Here is a 20,197-nt window from a genome sequence, read left to right as displayed (position 1 = left end):
TTTAACTCTTGATTTCGGCTCAGGTCGTGATCACAGGGACATGAGGTTGAGCCCCGCATTGGGCTCTGCTCTGGGCATGGAGCCTGCTTGAGATTCTCTCTCTCCCTTTGCCCCTCCCCCCTCTAAAATGAAAATAAAAAATAAAAATTTAAAAAATTGCATGTGTTAAGTCAAAGGGAGTGAGACATTTAAAATTTTTAAAAGATATTGGTAAGTTAATCCACCAATTTATACTACCACCAGGAGGATATGAGAGAAAGTTCCTCTTTTCTCTGTACCCTCACCACCATTGGATAATACCAGTTTTTTAAAAATCTTTGTACAAGGGCGCCTGGGTGGCTCAGTTGGTTAAGCGACTGCCTTCGGCTCAGGTCATGATCCTGGAGTCCTGGGATCGAGTCCCGCATCGGGCTTCCTGCTCAGCAGGGAGTCTGCTTCTCCCTCTGACCCTCCCTCCTCTCATGTGCTCTCTCTCATTCTCTCTCTCAAATAAATAAATAAAATATTAAAAAAAAATAAAAATCTTTGTACAATAGAAAAAGAGTATCTCATTCTAATTTTTATTTTGTCACATGTGATACTTAGTATATCTTTAGTCATTTTATTTATTTTTCTGTAAATTTACCTGTGTGAGATCTTGCTTATCTTCTTTAGAGGTATTTGTATTTTTCTTATTAGTTCATTGAAGCCTTTTATATGTTATGGATCTTAGCCCTTTGTTCATTATATATAACACAAATATTTTACCTAGTCTATTTTATTCTTTTTGGATGTGACTATAAGTGGAATTGTTTTGTAATTTCCTTTTTCAGATTGTTCATTTTTAGTGTATAGAAATGCAATTGATATTTGTGTGTTGACTTTGTATCCTGCAACTTCACTGAATTCATTTATAAGTTTTAATAGCTTTTTTATGTGGAATATTTAGGGTTTTCTGTATATAAGTTCATATCATATGCAAACAGAGATAATTTTACTACTTTCTTTCCAATTTGGATGCCTTTTATTTATTTTTCTTGCCTAATTACTTTGGCTAGAAATTGCAGTACCAATGTTGAGTAGAGGAGGTGAAAGCAGACATCCTTGCCTCATTTCTGAACTTAAAGGAAAAGCTTTCATATTTTCACCACTGAGTATGGTCATTGCTATGGATTTTTTGTATATGGTTTTTATTATGTTGGTAGTTTCCTTATATTTCTAGTTTTTTGACTGTTTTTATTATGAAAGGGTGTTGCATTTTGTCAAATTTTTTCTGCTTTGAGATGATTATATGTTTTTTTTTCTTTCATTCTTTTAATGTGTATTGCATTGATTGAGTTCTGTATGTTGAATAATCCCAAATCCATTCCTTTTTTCTCTATACTGTAGCCATGCAGGTCTGATCATATTTTTCTCTTTGATTAAAATGTTTAAGTGATTTCCCATTGCTCTATTAAAAAACAAAATTATTAATACAACCTATAGAACCTTTGCTTGGTTTGCCATCTTTTTTTTTTAAATTGAAGTATAGTTAATATACAGTGTTAGATTTTCATCTGTACAGCATAATGATTGAACATTTCTATACATTACTCTAAATGACTGTATCCCCTATGCTCTACTTTTCATCTCTGTGACTTATTTTATAACTAGAAGTTTGTACCTCTTAATCCCCTTTATCTATTTCACCCATCCCCCCACTCACCACCCCTCTGGGAACCATCAGTTCTCTGTATTTAAGTCTGTTTTTTTGTTTGTCTCTTTGTTTCTTTGTTCATTTGTTTTGTTTCTTAGATTCCACACATGAGTGAAATCATATGGTTATTTGTCTTGTCTGGCCTTATCTTTATTCAGTGCCTCCCTTAACCTAAGGGCCTCTAGCCACATTAACTATTTTTAGTTCCTTAATGGAGCCATGCTTTCTTTCCCTAATGGGACCTGTGCACTCACTGTTTCCTCTGCTTATTATTGTCTCTCTCCTTGTTACCATTTTATGCATAAAAAATATTACCTCATATTTTATCTCTCTCATTTCCTAAATAAAACCTTCTTTGATCCTGCCTGTCAAGGTAAGGCCTAGATTACATCTTATTTTATCATGTACTTCTTTTGAAGCAAGTAATTTTATATTCACTTGTGTGATTATTAAATTTCAAATTATAACCTCTGTAGACTATGAATTTCATGAAGGCAAGGGTCATATCTATTTTGTTCACTGCTACATCTGGTAGGGTATCCTGCTGCCCAGCACATAGTTGGGACTCAGACATTTGTAACATGAATGAGTGAGTGATGGCTTCTTGGTTTTATGTCTTGATTAGAAAGGTTATTGAAAGATTTCAAGATTAACATGATTAGATTCACTGTTTAGAAAATTCTCTCATTTATTGTTTGTGGAAGGATGAATTAGAAAGACATATCTGAAAATTAGGAGGACAGATAATTGATTATGATTATCTTCTTGGCCTCGAATAATAGAAGCCTAAATAAAGGCAGTGGCATTAATGATGGAGAGGAAGAGATGGTATTTTGGGAGAACCATTTAAGAGGAAGAACCAACAGGACTTGGCGACTGACTAGATATAGTCGTGGTGAGGGAAAAGGAAAAGTCAAGTCTCAAATTAAAATTAAATGCCATATATGAATTAGTATGAAGCAGTATTACATAGTGGTTAAGAATAGAGCCTTTGCAGACTTATGTAACCTACTAGCTGTACACCTGGAAGATTTTACTTAACATTTGTTTAACTCTGTTAATTGTAAATGAGTACCTTCATCGAAGTTAAATGAGATAGTATGTGTAAAAAGCTTGTATTCATAGTTTGCTGTGAACTTGAACAAGTCATTTAACAATCCAAACTCAGTTTCTTCTGATAGAAAAAAGGATAATCTATTTCCTGTTCCCCCTACAGTGCAGAGTTACTTTGAGAATATAAAGCCTCTGAAAACTGTAAATTGGTAATCATGGTAGCTAGGTAGATTAATTTTACCTGGTAGGAAAGGAGATGATCTCTCTTTGTCTTTAATATGACCTCATCTCTTGATTTATCTTTGTCAGGTAGATACTTCTTGACCATAAAGACTGGACTGGTAGAATTTACCATACTGGCAACAGCCTTCTGCCTGTAGGTGGCTCTCTGTGATAAGTGACTAATGACTTCTCAAGAAAATAAATCTTAACAGGGAGCCAAGGAGATTCTTATTGACTGATGTGAAAGGGAGAAGAAAGTAGGATTATCAGGAACCAACCCTGGAAAGTGGAAATAAGGTGCTGGAAATTGGCCTGGTGAATTTTTGGTTGCCTGCTCTGATTTTCTATAGCTAGGCCTGTGTTTATTCTAGGATTGAGTTGTATACTTTGTTCTTTCCTGGCTTTCATAGCAAATCAGTGAAAATGATGATTATGATTATTATTCCACACATAAGATGAGTAAAAACCAGAAGCTAAAACCTGGAATTCTCATGGGGTGCCTGGGTGGCTCAGATGGTTAAGCGTCTGCCTTCGGCTCAGGTCATGATCTCAGGGTCCTGGGATCGAGCCCCATTATCGGGCTCCTGGCTCAGCAGGGAGCCTGCTTCTCCCTCTCCCTGTGCCTCTCCCCCTGCTCATGCTCTCTCTCTCTCTCTCTATCTCTGTGTCTCAAATGAATAAATTAAAAATTAAAAATAAATAAATAAATAAAACCTGGAATTCTCAATGCTTGCTTATTTCACCCTGCTATCTTGCCTTTCCAAACAGATGTAACTATCTTTATATGCCCATGTTATGTGATACCGTGTATAGGAATTTCACCTAAGGGCAGCTCTTTTTTTTTCCCCCTCCTGTGTATTTGTTATGTGATCTTGGCTAAGGTTTTTGTTTTCAGCCAACACTTTGACTTTTCTTATTGCTGATAGGCTTGTCATCTTGCTCTTGCTTATGAATTGGGTCTTGTGCACAGCTTCCTCAATTGTATTTTCCTTTGAAGTTTTCAGTGTTGTAGTAATATGGTTTCCTGTTAGTCAGTGTTGGTCAGTATTGGTTTGCTTCCTTTGTACTGTGATTCTAAATAAATTTAGTATGTTCTTTTTCCTACAGGTTTTCTGTGCTTCCTGCTGTAGCCTGAAATGTAAACTGTTATACATGGATAGAAAGGAAGCTAGAGTATGTGTAATCTGCCATTCAGTGCTAATGAATGGTAAGTATTAAAACAATTCGAATTCGCAGTTAAGGAGACAAAACAAGAGAATTCCTATGAAAAGGCTACTGTTTTTTCCTGCCTTTCTCTATAAGTTGCTCACCTTCTCGAAAGGCACAACTTTAACTGAAAATATTGAGCTAAATTTCCATGTTTTGAAAATATTGTAGAATTTCAGAATTCCTGTGCCTAACTTAATGAATGAATGCTAACATCAGGTAAGTTTTGCAGGAAGAATGGAGGTTCTCATGGCAATCTGGTGCTGTGTGGCTTTAATGTTCCTGTGACATGACTGAAGTGGGCTGGGGGTGGGAGGCTATTGACTACTCAGATGATGAAATATTAAAATTGAGCCGAGGTTTTCCTTTCAAGGGACGCTATCTCTAGGGGGTACCTTAATTTAAAATATATTCTCATTAACACCTTGTTTCATTTATCTTGTTAAAAATAAATATTTTAATATCTAAGATCAAATAGAGAAGTACATTTTTCTATCAGTTATCTCCTTAATACTACTTAGATTGTTATAAGGATATTCGTTTTGAATTTAGTTATATGGTAAAAGAATATGGCCAGGAGAAGGTAAATATAGCTTGTCCAGTGTTCATCTTTTATGGGACTGGAAATGAATCCAAGGGAATTTAGTTAAAAATTTTAAAATAGTATTTTTGTAAAGAGATAAAATGAAATTGATCAGGCTGTAGTATTTTCTCTTTGAGTACATCTTTGCACAGTTGCCAGAAGAATTACTAATAAAATATTCAGCTGGGATACTGCTGCTGCCTGTGCCAGGGTTGTGTGCATCCTGGAGGCCGGAACTTATCTGCTTAAGACCCCTCCTGCTCTGTCTGTCTGCGTTGCTCATAGTGATGTTTTCCTGTTGCTGGCTTATTAACCTCCTGCATGTCAGTTAATCTGATCTGTTCTGATCTCCTGTGATCCACCCAATTTCCTCCCATTTCTGAATTCTTGGAATTTTGATCAAATATTAATTCATTCTCTCTACTCTTAGGGTCAATTTTTAGATGGTAGTTATTTCACTCATTTGCTCAATTGATGATTTTTGTTCCTGCTTTCATTTTCGGACACATATCCACAAAAAAGAGCACGATACTTATTTATAGTACCCAGTACCTCTTTTATTTGATGAGGTCTTTCAAGTTGGTAGCTTCTTTTTTTTTTTTTAACTTGGCATAGCTAAAGATGAAGGAAATGGCAGAGGATTCATATGGAATACTTATTTTTATTAAGCCAAGGATCCCCTTACCAGGGGATCCTAAACTAATCTACCTTTTCTGGTTTTTCCAGTGTCTTTCCTTTCGCATGGCTTAGCGAAGTCTTTTTCTGAATATTTAATTTGATGCTTTTCAGTGTTCCCTATCCCTTCCTCCGTTTCACCTTTTCTCTTCCTTCCCTCTTTCTGCCAGTGCTTTCAAAGGAACATAGCTATTGTTTTTAGCCTTGTCCTGAAGTTTGGAGGCAATAAATGTTCATAATCTTATGGATCATTCTTTGATGTTGAATGAGAGTTTTTAAAAGATGCTTAAAAAAATTGGGTGGTGTCCATTCCTGGGCATGTGGTATTACCTGAACCTAGAAGATAACATTTGATATCTTTCATTTCTGTAGCATCTTTCATCCAGTTTACTTTAAAAACAATAGTTGATATGTCAATATTTAGTTAGTAAAATTATAGAGTATACAGAATCTTAACATATTTGTGATCATTCATATTGGTTGATGGCACTTAAATGACATTGGCACATATTCATGTTCAAATGGGTCCTCTGCTTTTGAGACACACCAAAGATGTGAAATGGTTGTTTTTGCTGGATACTATTACACGAGGTAATGATGACACAAAAGCAGAATTCACAGAAACGTTGAGATGTGTTCTCTTGAGCTTTAGGCTTCAGAATTTTTCCAGTGAGATTTTACCTCAACTAAGAAGAACGTAGAAGTCTATAAATGAAACAAAAAATATCATACAATGGAGTTATGCTATTTTAGTCCCCAATTTTGATTTTCAATAGAACTTTATAAAATGCATCAAATATTAAACCTGCTCCCCCCCCCCCCGTGTCTAAATGCTACCCCAGTTGTAAATCCTTAGTAAGTTTGATGTTTCACTCCCTCTTAAGGGAATGTATGGTCTCTTAAAGGAGCCAGGAGCCTAGTCATTAACCTCAGACTGATCTGCTATCAGTCTGTGTCAGAAGTATCACCTAATTCTTATTTGTTGCTTCCAAATAGTTTACCTAACTAAATGGTCTCCTTTATTGATCAAAATCACCTATCTCCTTAATACGTTCACTAGCTGGAAGAGAGACATACTATAAGTGTTAATGAGGAGGAGCTACATTATTTATCCAATATTGTGGAGGTCTTAATGTCCATATTTTGCAATCCATTCACATTGATTGTCTGTATTTGCTTTAGCTCAAGCCTGGGAGAACATGATGAGTGCCTCAAGCCAGAGCCCTAACCCTAACAATCCTGCTGAATACTGTTCTACTATCCCTCCCTTGCAGCAAGCTCAGGCCTCAGGAGCCCTGAGCTCTCCACCTCCCACTGTGATGGTACCTGTGGGAGTTTTAAAGCACCCTGGAGCAGAAGGTAGGGGATCATGTGCTCTTCTCTCTCTTTTTCCTCACCAAGTTCCTCTGAAAAGGTGCTGATGTGATTTTACAGCACAAGTCTTTAAAACACTGTAGATAAGTCCCTTTGGGTGGTTATTAAAGTGGAAGGAACAAGGTGAGAAATGTGTCAAGACTATTTCTGGGCAAATAAAGAATAATACCGTGTTGCCTGATATTTTGGAGGCATCTCTAAAAATATGCTAATACCCTCTCCAACTTAAGAATGGAGTGGTTACACTGCTTCTACTTGAAAAAAGAGGGGCGCCTGGGTGGCTCAGTCATTAGACGTCTGCCTTTGGCTCAGGTCATGATCCCAGAGTCCTGGGATCTAGCCCCGCATCGGGCTCCCTGCTCTGCGGGAAGCCTGCTTCTCCCTCTCCCACTCCCCCGCTTGTGTTCCCTCTCTCGCTGTCTCTGTCAAATGAATAAATAAAATCTTTAAAAAAAATAAAAACAAAATGATCTTATGTTAAAAAAGAAGAAAAAAGATACAGAATTTGAGGTTGGTCTGTAAAATCCTAGCCTCTCACCTATCTTAATGTTCTTTGTAGGACTTTATGAAAATGAAGAGTTCTTTTTTTGGACCAGCCCATTCTAATATTGCTTTTTGGAAACACATTGCCATTTTCTCTTTTCATCTTTAATCTATCCATATAAAAATATGAAAATATTGTTAGGTACCTAGACTTTATAAAATCCAGAACTTTAATTCTGATTATATCACATGATAGGAAATTATAGGCTCAACTTATTTTAGTTTATTATATCTTTAAGATTATGATATTGTCAGATGAAAGGCATTTTGTAAATTCAGGAGATTATCAGTAGTAAAAACAACAATTACGTATTTCCTTAAAATGATCTTGTCAAGAAGTTTCCCTTGATAATTAAAATCAATCTTCTTTCATTAATTTTATGTCTTTTTGTCTAGTAATATTCCCTTCCCCTTGCTAAATAGCCTTCCTCCCCTTTTGAAGATCAAAGACTTCTACTGATACTGTCATATTCTTCCCCATTTTCCCCTCTTTTCACATCATCCCTTAGTCATACTCCTTGTGTTTTTATGAGTTCAGGCTTGCTTTCTTAAGATCTTTATTCTGTTTACTTCATTTGTCATTTTTGTTGTTCTTCCCTAGTCTTTCTTTGTTTTGGCTGTTTGGAATTGATTTCCAAAACTGGATTTAAAGAGATCATTTCATCAGACTTAGTTTTCCAGCTTTAACCCTATTGCAAACTACTTTTTGCACTGCCAGATCAGTCTTTTTTCATCTTCAGCTACACTTCAGCCAAGGATCTGGTCTGTTTGCTTCCCAGTTCTCTTATATATCTGTGCCAACTCTTCCTTTATTAGTAAATAATTCTTCAACATTCTTCAGGGCATCTTTTGCCCTTTAAAAGTAGCATATTACCTTTCCAGATATTTAATTCCTGTGGAAACCTCATACTTTTAGGAGATGTGGATATTTATTGCTAGACATTTTTTCCCTGCTATTAATTTATTTCCTAGGCACTTAAACCACCTTTCTTAGTTTCTCTGTCAGTGATACGGAACAGAGTTATGTGACGTAATCATAAGCGTACTTAATATTTTAAAGCAAAGTGTTTTAAATCTCTAAGTTACAGAAGTAAAGAATATATTTAAACTCGTATTTTATTATTTTATAACCACTTTTATACACCGTTACAGTTCTTGTATTTATAAGATGCTAAGTAGTGATTTCCTTGTACTTCTGGAATTGGTGACCTTCTCTTCTTTGATGTTAGAAACCCTATCAATATCACATTGATGCCTGTTTTATTTTTCTGGCTCCTCAAGTGGCTCAGCCCAGAGAGCAGAGGCGAGTTTGGTTTGCTGATGGGATCTTGCCTAATGGAGAAGTTGCTGATGCAGCCAAATTAACAGTGAATGGAACTTCCTCAGCAGGAACCCTGGCTGTGTCACATGACCCAGTTAAGCCAGTAACTACCAGTCCTCTACCAGCAGAGGTAAGAAAACAAAAACAGCAACTAAAAGTGAGTACTTAGTTTACCCAGCATTGTGCTGCTTCTTCTGCCTTGCCGTTTTCTAAGTTGAGTGACCTTTCTGTGGAACCCTATAAGTTTCAGATACAGTTTAGTGCATATGTGTGTGTGTCTAGGGGTAAAGTGTGGCAAAATCAGTTCTTGTTTGCTCTATATTTGGAGGTTTTTCTTAGGAGAAAGATTCTTATGAAGGTTGTTCTCAGTGAGCTCAGGCTACTGCTGTAGTTAGAGGTCATGCAGAGGGAATCCTGCCCCTTTTGTACATTGGTTTTCAAACTGTTCCCCAGGTTCTGCGGTGGCCTCTTGGGAGTGCCATGGTGAGGAAGGGCCAGGCCATATAAAGATGGCTAAGGAGTCCCTCTATTCCTTTCTCTTCAACAGAGCATCTGTATTTCTTCTGTTCTACCTTTTGGTTTCTTTCTTTTTTGAGAGGGAGAGAGAGTGGGAGAGAGCACAGGCAGGGCGGAGAGAGGGAGAAGCAGGCTCTCCACTGAGCTGGGAACCTGACATGGGGCTCGATTCCAGGACCCTGGGATCATGACCTAAGCTGAAGTCAGTCACTTAACTGACTGAGCCACCCAGCCACCCCTACTTTTTGGTTTCTATGTAAGATTTTTAAAGATTTAATTTTATTTACTTATTTTTAAAGATTTTATTTATTTATTTGACAGAGAGAGAGACAGCAAGAAAGGGAACACAAACGGGGAGTGGGAGAGGGAGAAGCAGGCTTCCCACTGAGCAGGGAGCCCAATGTGGGGCTTGATCCCAGGACCCCAGATAATGACCTGAGCCGAAGGCAGATGGTTAACAACTGAGCCACTCAGACTCCCCAAAAATTTTATTTTTAAGTGATCGCTACACCCAATGTGGGGCTCAAACTTACAACCCTGAGATCAAGAGTTGCACACTCTACCAACTGAGCCAGCCATGTGCCCCTGATAGGTTTTTAGAATATAAATTTTGTTTGAATGCAAGAGGAAGTTCTAGTGAATGAATGTTACCAGGAAACAAGGTTTGGCTCAGTTTGCAAAACTAAACCAAGTTAGTTATTTTACTTCTGTCTCTTACATTGTTCAACACTCTATTTTAATACTTATCTGGTAAAATGTAGAAAAACAAATTCTATAGGGCCAAACTAGAATATATTTTTCTCATCTTTAGGGCCCAGTAGAGTGCATGGCACTTAATAGGTGCTCACTGAATGAAATAAATTCCTTTTCACAGATGATATATATCAAGTAGTGGCCAGATGACCACTTTCTGTGATACTAAAAGATGGATTTATGCATCATTAAATAATAAGTTAGAATAGATTATTTCCTGTACTAGGCTTTCAGATCAGGTAATAATGGTTTGTCAATAAAATTTTCCAAATCTCCTCTTACATGATGATGTATTGAGAACAGTGCAAAATTTTTAGCAAGAACATTGCAAAATATTTAGCAAAAACCCACTAAAAACTGATAGAGTCCTAAATTATAGTATAGACAAAAATATAGTAAGACATGGACATATTTTTTAAAAAATAGTTTTAATCTTTATTCAAGTATAAAATCTAGATAGCAAAGTGCTTAAGGAACATCAATCTTTAGGAAGCCACTTGATGAACTTATAGCTATACACATGCAACCACCACTGGGTTTCAACCATTGTGAAAATACAGACCATTTCCATCACTCTAGAAGGTTCCCTCATGCCCTTTTTCTGTCAATACCTGTCTGTTTTTCCCCCAAGGTAACCATTATTTTGATTTGTATCACCATGGATTTAGTTTTGACTGTTTTTAAATTTTTTTTTAAGATTATATTTATTTGACAGAGCACAAGTAGGGGGAGTAGCAGGCAGAGGGAGAGGGAGAAGCAGGCTCCTCACTGAGCAGAGAGACCAGTGTGGGGTGGGGCTCGATCTCCAGGACTCTGGGATCATGACCTGAGCCAAAGACAGACTCTTAACTGAATGAGCCACCCAGGCGCCTCTGTTCTTAAATTTCATACAAATGGAAACATATAGTATATAATGTTTTGTGTCTAGCTTCTTTTTTTTTTTTTAAGATTATTTATTTATTTGACAGAGACACAGCGAGAGAGGGAACACAAACAGGGGGAGTGGGAGAGGGAGAAGCAGGCTTCCCACCGAGCAGGGAGCCCGATGCGGGGCTCCATCCCAGGACCCTGGGATCGTGACCTGAGCCGTAGGCAGATGCTTAATGACTGAGCCACCCAGGCGCCCCTTGTGTCTAGCTTCTTAAACTAATGATGATGAGATTTATCCATGTTGTGTGCATCAAAAGTTACTATTTTTTTATTGCTGGGTAGTGTTCCATTGTATGGATATACGGCAGTTTATTCGTATTCTTGTTAATGGGAATTTGGATGATTTCCAGTAAGTTTGGCTCTTATGAATAAAGTTGCTGTAAACATTTTTCAACATGTTAAAAAGAGTTTTTAAACGCATTTAACATTTTTTAAAGCTTTTTTTTGGCTTAGTTGTATAGACTATAGTGAGGAGAGCATTATTCTAATAGATCTTTTTTTTTTTTAAATATTTTATTTATTTATTTGAGAGAGAGAGAATGAGAGATAGAGAGCACGAGAGGGAAGAGGGTCAGAGGGAGAAGTGGACTCCCTGCCGAGCAGGGAGCCTGATGCGGGACTCGATCCCGGGACTCCAGGATCATGACCTGAGCTGAAGGCAGTCGCTCAACCAACTGAGCCACCCAGGCGCCCCTTATTCTAATAGATCTTTGACGGTATTCTATTAAATCGTTAATTAAGTGGATTTAACTCCACCCCAAATGTGTGTTTCAACATTATACTTTATTAAGGTGTAGTTAATGTGATCTTCATATTAATGCAAAGAAAAATGAACTTGAAGTTTTATTTCATTGCATGGTAAATGAAAACAATGACTTAATCTGTATTTTTCTAAAGATTCATTTATTTATTTGAGAGAGAGAGAGAGAGAGAGGGAGAGGGCAAGCATGGGGAGGGGCAGAAGGAGAGGGAGAGAAATCCTCCAGTAGACTCCCTGCTGAGCGTGGAGCCCCCTATGGGGCCTGGACCCAGGACCCTGAGATCCCAACCTGAGCCGCAATCAAGAGTCAGATGCTTAACTGACTGAGCCACCCAGGCACTCCTTTAATCTCTGTATTTTATCAGTTGTTAATTTTTCCCTCTTGTCTCTGTATCTGTATTTTATCAGTTAATTTTTCCCTCTTTTTTATTGTGGTAAAATATACATAACATAGAACCTGCCATTTTAATCATTTTTAAGTGTACAAACCAGTGGTATTAAGTCCATTCACATTGCTGCACAACCATCACCACTATTCTCAAAGTTATTTTTATTTTATTTTTATTTTTATTATTTATTTATTTATTTATTTTTTAAAGAGAAAGCCAGGGTGGGGGGTGGGTAGGGAAGGAGGGAGACGGTAAGAGAGACCTTAAGCAGGCTCCATGCCCAGCACGGAGCCCAACGAGGGGCTCGATCTCACGACCCTGAGATCATGACCTGAGCCGAAATCAAGAGTCAGGGATACTTAACCGACTGAATCACTCAGGCATCTGTCAAAGTTATTTTTAAAAAGCAATGTAAGGGACGCCTGGGTGGCTCAGTGGGTTATAAGCATCTGCTTTCAGCTCAGGTCATGATCCTAGGGTCCTGGGCTGGAGTCCTGCATCTGGCTCTTTGCTCAGCAGGGAGCCTGCTTCTCCCTCGGCCTGCCACCCCCCCCCTCCGCTTGTGCTCTCACAAGCTCTCTGACAAATAAATAAAATCTTAAAAAAAAATACATAAAAAAGCAACGTAAATGAGACTTTAAGTGGACCCAAATGCATTAAAGTTTCAGAAGTTGAGGTAACTTTGAAACTTTGTTTTTGTTGCCACTGCAGTTTTTTTTTTTTTTTAAGATTTTATTTATTTGACAGAGAGAGAGACACAGCGAGAGAGGGAACACAAGCAGGGGGAGTGGGAGAGGGAGAGGGAGAAGCAGGCTTCCCCCGGAGCAGGAAGCCTGATGCGGGGCTTGATCCCAGGACCCTGGGATCATGACGTGAGCCAAAGGCAGACGCTTAACGACTGAGCCACCCACGCGCCCCTGCAGTTTTTAAAAATATTTTCTTTTATGGCAGAGGAAACCCGGGTAGAGAAAGCTTTAACCCAGGCTACAAGGCCTCTTCCCTCATTATTATGATTTGGTGATGTCAAAAAGAGAAACTCTACGGTTGGAAATATTTTCATAGTATAAACCCAGGCCTTTGGGAAACCACAGGTTAATGAAAAACTTACGCTATTTTTCAAAAAGTATGAATTCCACATTTTCACTTAATTTCACATTTATATTCTCAACAATATTCTGCTAAAGTCTTGACCTCTCTATAAAGCTCACTTTGCTGATTTGCTTTTTCTAGACAGATATTTCTCTGTTCTCTGGGAGTATAACTCAGGTTGGAAGTCCTGTTGGCAGTGCAATGAACCTAATTCCTGAAGATGGCCTTCCTCCCATTCTCATATCCACTGGTGTGAAAGGAGGTATGTGGACTTACATATTTAAACAAGGATAGTAATTGCAGGATGCCGGATATTGTCTTCTAATTAAGGGAAAGAGAGAGAATTCGAATTCGAATGATAACCACCTTTTTCTTCTCCAACAGAGAAAACAAGTACTCAGTGCCATGAAAATAATTGTTGCTGTTACTGATAGTTTTAGAGTAGATATTTATGTTTTTATATTATAAGGTCATTTCATTTGTTCGAAGGACATTATTTTAATTATAGTATAAATGTAGTTCATTGACACTTTTTCTTTATATTTCAAAGCACATAATACTCTGAAGAGTTGCTTATGGTTCTAGGATTTGGCCCACCTGATTGAACAGTCAGGACATTAACCTAACTTTTTGTTTTGCAGTATATTATACATTCAGAAATGTACATATAATAAATGGAGAGCACTGAATGTAAATAGCAATTTTATTGTTAAAATTTTTAGTGAGTTCTGGTGAGAAGGAAAATGACTATCCAATCAAAAGAATGCTTATCTTTATGTGAAAGTTTGTTGTTGATAGATGCAAATCAGATCTAGTTAGTACATTTTTAGGAGATGGTTTGTCAATAATCTTTCCACAGTTTTATCCTAGTCTTTTACCTGGTCTCCTTGCCTTCAGTCTTTCTCTCCTTTATTTTATCTTCCATGTTGTTGCCAATCGTCTTTTTAAACATAGCTATTACCGTATATTGCTCTGACTTAGAAACATTCAGTATAAGTTAATTATTTTAGCATACAATGTTCCTTATAACTTTATCTCAACTTATCTTTCTAACTTTATTTCCAGCCAGTACCCCAGTACTTTATGCACACTACAGATCGTTTACTGTTTTCTGAATATTCACTTTCCAAACTTCCATGTTTTTTCTTATGCTGTGGAATAGTCAGGAGAGAATGGGCTGCAAAACTGGACAAACCTGGGTTTTAATCCTAGTACCCTTATTTTGAGCTGTGACCCAGTGGGCAGGTTATTTATCCTCCCTGAATCTTTTTCCTAATCTCAAGTAACTACACCTACTTAAAAGTCACTGTGAATATTGAATCAGATTTCATACCTGAAAGTATGTAGCAAGAACAGTGTCTGGGACAAATTAGACGTGTAATTAATACTTTCCTTATCTTCCTTTCCTCTGCCTAGACTACCCTTGTATACTGTAGACTCCTTGAAGAACTCAACCTTTCAAAATCCAGATTAATGAAAAGCTCCTCTCTGAATCCTTACCAATGCTGCTCTGTAGTAGTGTTTTACATCATCTCTGAATATAAATTCATTTTTTTCTTTTATTTATTTACTTTAGAGAGAGAAAGAGAGCACATGTGTAGGCAGTAGCAGGAGGAGGAGCAGAGGAGGAGGGAGAGGGAGGAGACAGTCTCGAGTAGATTCCATGCTGAACATGGAGCCCAACATGGAACTCAATCTCACATCATGACCTGAGCCAAAATCAAGAGTTGGAGACTTAACTGACTGAGCCACCCAGGTGCCCCTGAATAGAAATTTTTATAGACCTTTACTGTATTAACACTTTTCTTACTGTAATTTAGGTATTTTATAGGTCTGATTCTTTCACTTAGACCATGCATTTCTTCAGTCTTAATTCATGCTCTTGTCTTCTCCTACCATGGTGCTGGGTCTGTTGCGAGCTCTCAGCAGTGTTGGCTGAAAGTGTCAGACTGTGCTGAAAGTATCAGACTATAAAATCCAGCCATGTCCCAGATAGTTCAACTATGAACTTTCATGTAAGTTAAGCGTTCTTTTGATTATATAATCTTTGCTACTTTACTAAGATCCCCTAAAAATATTCTTTTTTTAATAAAGTTACTACTTAGGTTCAAATTTTGGTTATTTTAATGAGTCTTAGATTTAACTTACAAGAAGTTAAATTGGCCTATTCTCTTGTTTAAATAAGATTCCATTTTCATTAAATCTAATTATCAAAACCTCTCCTACTAAGAAACAACAACTGTTTATACTTACTTAAATCATATTACTATCTCTTGCCCAGAATTTTGCAGTTTTGTACTTCAGTGGAATAACTTCATACAAATATTTTCTTTTTAAAAGTGACTTAGTATTTTTCTTTTCAATAAATACTTTCATTGGTAGAGTAGACATTTCCCCTTACATCCAAAAAATAGTTTTTTGGTTTCTTTTGGTTATTATCCATGATTTTGACCTCAAGCTGGGAAGACTACCATCATTCAGAATGGCATGATTGAATATCACATACTGTGCTTTCAGAAATTAAATGGGAAAGGTTCTGTGCAGGGTCTCAAGTGTTAACTTGTCCATGTTTAGAATCTTTTGTGTGATTTAGTGGTGCTTTGGTGATTGATATATGTGCTGAACTCTTGACTTAGAGGAAGTGTCTCATGAAACCAGTCACTTATGATAGTTTTAGTTTATTTTCTGGGTACATTTTTGTAAAGTTTAGTTTTTTAATGGTAAAAAAAAAATCTCAACAGTACAAAAGAATATAGAATAAAAAGTAGGATTCTCTTCTACCTCAAATCCTCAACATCCTTTCAGAGGTCAGTAGTGTATTATCACTTTCTTGTATATCATAAATTATTTTAAATGTTGGTCTTAGAACATGTAATATGTGAAATTCTTGTTATGATAGTTGGAGAATTTTTGTTAAAGGGCTGTCTTTATTTTTCTTTTTCAAGTTCTTATTTAAATTCTAGTTAACCTATATGATAAGATTGGTTTCAGGTGTAGAATTTAGTGATTCATCACTTACAGACAACACCTAGTGCTTATCACAAGTGCCATCCTTAATACCCATCACCCATTTAGCCCATCCCCCTCCCCATCAACCCTCAGTTTGTTCTCTATATATAAAGTTAAGAGTCTCTTATGGTTTGCTTCCCTCTCTCTCTCTTTTTTCCTTCCCCTGTATTCATCTTTTGTTTCTTAAATGCCACATAAGTGAAACTGTATGGTGTTTGTCTTTCTCTGGCTGACTTATTTCACTTAGCATAATACATTCTAGCTCCATTCAAGTCATTGCAAATGGCAAGATTTCTTTCTTTGTGATGGCTAATATTTCATTGTATATATATGCCACCTCTTCTTTATCCATTCATCAGTTGATGGACATTTGAGCTCTTTTCATAGTTTGGCTATTGTTGATAATGCCGCTATAAACAGTGGGGTACATGTGCTAAATGGGTGTCTCTAGATTATGGCATAAGTCAGTTTGTGGAGAAGTCTATGTATAGGATAACCATGTTCTCATCCAGACTGGACTGGGTCACTTTTGAGAATGAAAGGGGAACTATTAGCATTACACTGAGACAGCAGTATAAACCTATGTTCACCCTATCTGTAAATCAAGTGCTTAACTCTTTCTTGTGAATAATCAGCCTATTCCTCCATCAGATTTTTCTTCATTTGTCCCTTTAACTAATCTTTTGCATTGTTTTCTTCCCTTACAGACTATGCTGTGGAAGAGAAACCATCACAGATTTCAGTAATGCAGCAATTAGAGGATGGTGGTCCTGACCCACTTGTATTTGTTTTAAATGCAAATTTGTTGTCGATGGTTAAAATTGTAAATTGTAAGTTAGAAATTTGTTTTTAAAAATTAAAATGAGATACTTTACTGACTCATAGATAATAAGTAAAGCTTTCAAATTCATTACACACAGCATTTTTATATGGATGGAGCCACATCTTACTAAAAACTGGGTACCAAAGAAATTGGTTTGTATAAAATAACATATCCCAGAGGACAACTATGGGACTAACTGAAACTCTTATGAGATAGGTGAATTCTCCATGGAGGAAAGCCAAACAAAACTTCCTGAGATGGATGTGCTAAATCACAACTCATCACCAGAGTAGTTGGAGGTGGACAGATTATCTAGGAGGGTCAAATAATTTACATGCTAGATTTATTTTTTCTTTTTCTTTTTCTTTTTTTTTTTTTAGCTTTTCAGTGTTTTTAATGGACATAGGTAGAAATTGTTCAACAACTCCTTAGAGAATCTCCGCATTTTATTTATTTATTTATTTATTTAAAAAATTTTATGTTATGTTAGTCACCATACATTACATCATTATTTTTTGTTCCATGATTCATTGTTTGCGTATAACACCCAGTGCTCCATTTGATACATGCCCTCCTTAATACCCATCACCGGCCTAACCCATCCCCCCACCCCCCCCCTCTAGAACCCTCAGTTTGTTTCTCAGAGTCCATAGTCTCTCATGGTTCGGCTCCACCTCCGATTCCCCTCCTTCATTTTTCCCTTCCTACTATTTTTTTTTTTTTTAATATATAATGTCTTATTTGTTTCAGAGGTACAGGTCTGTGATTCATCAGTCTCACACAATTCACAGCACTCACCATTACATGCTAGATTTAAATCTCAGAAACCTTAATCATTTGCAAACCTTTATTTGAGAGAAGGGTTAGTTAGCTAACATATAGTAAAACTTCAGTACATCATAAGTTAAGATTCAGAAGAGACTTCTTAATTCTTGGGGCTAGCTTCTGGGCATCAGAATGAGTAAGAGGACAGTAAATTAGAATCTTAATTCCAGGATGGTGTTGGAAAACAGAAAATGCATTTATCCTGGATGAATGTCAGTAGGCAGAGTTTTGGAGAGAAGCACTGGGGAACTGTCTTCTAATTCCCACTGGGTACTTAATTTTAAGTTGACCTCGGAGACCAGAAACACCTATGTGCCACTTCCTTTGAGGTTCTGTATTAAAGAGTGCAGGCTCTGGTTTACTTGTTAATTGTACCCTTGTATATTTGGCCAGTTATTAATGCTTGCCCCCTTTCCTTCTAGGATTAAGTTTTAAAATAATTTATGAAATTTCTATTTACCCTATCTAGTTTATAAGTTACACTTAGAAAATAGCTAACCCAGAATTCCTGAAGTGTACACCATCTTAATACAGTTGTATTGGGTGCTTCCTGTTTAGGTATATAAAGTAACAATTCCCAAAGTGAAAGAAAGGGTACTTTTATTAGTTTTGATTTACATTGTGATATCTATATATTTGAATCTTATTTCCTTTGGGGATCCTATTATGTATGGAGTACAAATGATAAAATTGTCAAAGACTGGACATTATTTTTAACTACATATGGCTTGTGCTGTTGGGACGCTACAGTGCCTAAAGGTGAAGAAGTGGAAGTAAATAGTCCAGAAAAGCCATTCCTTCACCACTTTTTACAGGATGAAACCAAGTAAAATCATGTTGCTCTTTATCTAGAATTTTCTCCCAAAAAGGACTATAATTTAAAAAGCTAGAATCTTGGGGCACCTGACTGGCTCAGGCAGTAGAGCATGTAACTCTTTATTGATCTCAGGATTGTAGAGTTCAAGCCACATGTTGGGTATAGAGATTACTTAAAAATAAAATCTTTAAAAAAACAAAATAAAAAGCTAGAGTCTTTCAGTCACAGATGAAATTTAAAAAGTGTATTTAGCCCACAGCCTGAATCCAAAGCTATAATACTGGCTTTTGTTGTTTCTACATAAGTAATTTTTTTCTCTTGGTAAAGTGAACTTATTTATTTATTTATTTATTTATTTAGTGAATTTTTTAAAAATACAGGTGGGGGGATATATTCTTTAATCATTATAGCCCTAGGATACCTAGTTTTATTTAATTTATTTTTAATCAAATGTTTTCTTTTAATAATAAGAGTTAAAAGTTGTAAGCGCATTTTCTTTGACTATTACTTCTTTTATTTCCCTTCCCATTGTTTTTCTAAGTATCCGTTTAAGCCAGAGGCATTCTTATGTTTTATTTTCTACAATAGTTCTTTGGCTCAGTTAATTTATAGTTCACAGTTGAATTGTACAGATTCAATATAACCGATTTTGTTCTTTGCTGTATTTTAACAGATTTCTGTGCATTTTTTAAAGGTAAGGATTGAGAAGAATGTCTTTATTTTTATATTTTTATTCCATTCATAGATGTGAACAGGAAGTGCTGGTGTTTCACAACCAAGGGAATGCATGCAGTGGGTCAGTCTGAGATAGTCATTCTTCTACAGTGTTTACCGGATGAAAAGTGTTTGCCGAAGGATATCTTTAATCATTTTGTGCAGCTTTATCGGGATGCTCTGGCAGGTGGGAATGCTTTATGACTTAGTCTGCACCCTTTATAAGACAGTAAAAATTTGGGGGGGCGCCTGGGTGGCTCACTTGGTTAAGCGTCCAACTCTTGACTTAAGCTCAGGTCTTGATCTCATGAGTTCAAGCCCAACACTGGGCTCCAAGCTGGAGTGTGAGCCTACTTTAAAAAAAAAAAAAAAGATGAGGGGTGCCTGGGTCGATCAGTTGGTTAAGTGTGTGCCTTCTGCTCGTGTTGTGTTCCTGGGGTCCTGGGATCAAGCCCTGCATTGCATCGGGCTCCTTGCTCGGCAGGGAGCTTGCTTCTCCCTCTCCCTCTACCTTCCCTCTGCTTGTGCTCTCTCTCTCTCTCTCTCTCAAATAAATAAATAAAATCTAAAAAAAAAAAGATAAAAATTTTTGGACTCAGATGCCAAATAATAGTTATAAATTTGGAAGCCTGGCATTGGACTTTGGTATCAGCGACAAGTTAGAACTTGCTAAGTCTTAAGGAAATATAAATTTTAGTACTTTACCTAGTGTGGTTAGAATCAAAGTTGTAAGATAATCCATTGACCATGATGTAAGAATATTTTTCTTTGAGTGGCTTAGGGGTCATGATATTGGTACCTGATAGAAGGAAGCATAATCATAACTTAATACTTGTTTCTTCAGCTAACAATATCTGTATAATCATAATATAAATATTCTTTATTTAATTTTCAGATTTAAAAAAAACCACTGGCATGGG

The 20,197-nt window shown here is 36.7% G+C and overlaps 1 protein-coding gene across 1 annotated transcript in view; it reads left to right on the top strand.

Annotated features, from left to right (window-relative positions):
• ZFYVE9 (zinc finger FYVE-type containing 9) overlaps window positions 1–20,197 on the top strand; it is a 180,949-nt gene that overhangs the window by 108,143 nt on the left and 52,609 nt on the right. Inside the window, exons 5-10 of the mRNA XM_028106742.2 lie at window positions 4,058–4,157; window positions 6,597–6,773; window positions 8,613–8,782; window positions 13,231–13,351; window positions 16,806–16,928; window positions 19,309–19,464. Coding sequence (XP_027962543.1) covers window positions 4,058–4,157; window positions 6,597–6,773; window positions 8,613–8,782; window positions 13,231–13,351; window positions 16,806–16,928; window positions 19,309–19,464 — 847 coding nt within the window. The remainder of the gene's footprint in view (window positions 1–4,057; window positions 4,158–6,596; window positions 6,774–8,612; window positions 8,783–13,230; window positions 13,352–16,805; window positions 16,929–19,308; window positions 19,465–20,197) is intronic.

The sequence above is a fragment of the Eumetopias jubatus genome, unplaced genomic scaffold (assembly GCF_037043125.1).
Source record: "Eumetopias jubatus isolate StellerSeaLion01/CBP00866 unplaced genomic scaffold, mEumJub1_p1.0 scaffold_4, whole genome shotgun sequence".
NCBI lineage: Eukaryota > Metazoa > Chordata > Mammalia > Carnivora > Otariidae > Eumetopias > Eumetopias jubatus.
Note: the sequence above shows the minus strand (reverse complement) of the source record. Positions and strands in the feature narration are given on the sequence as shown.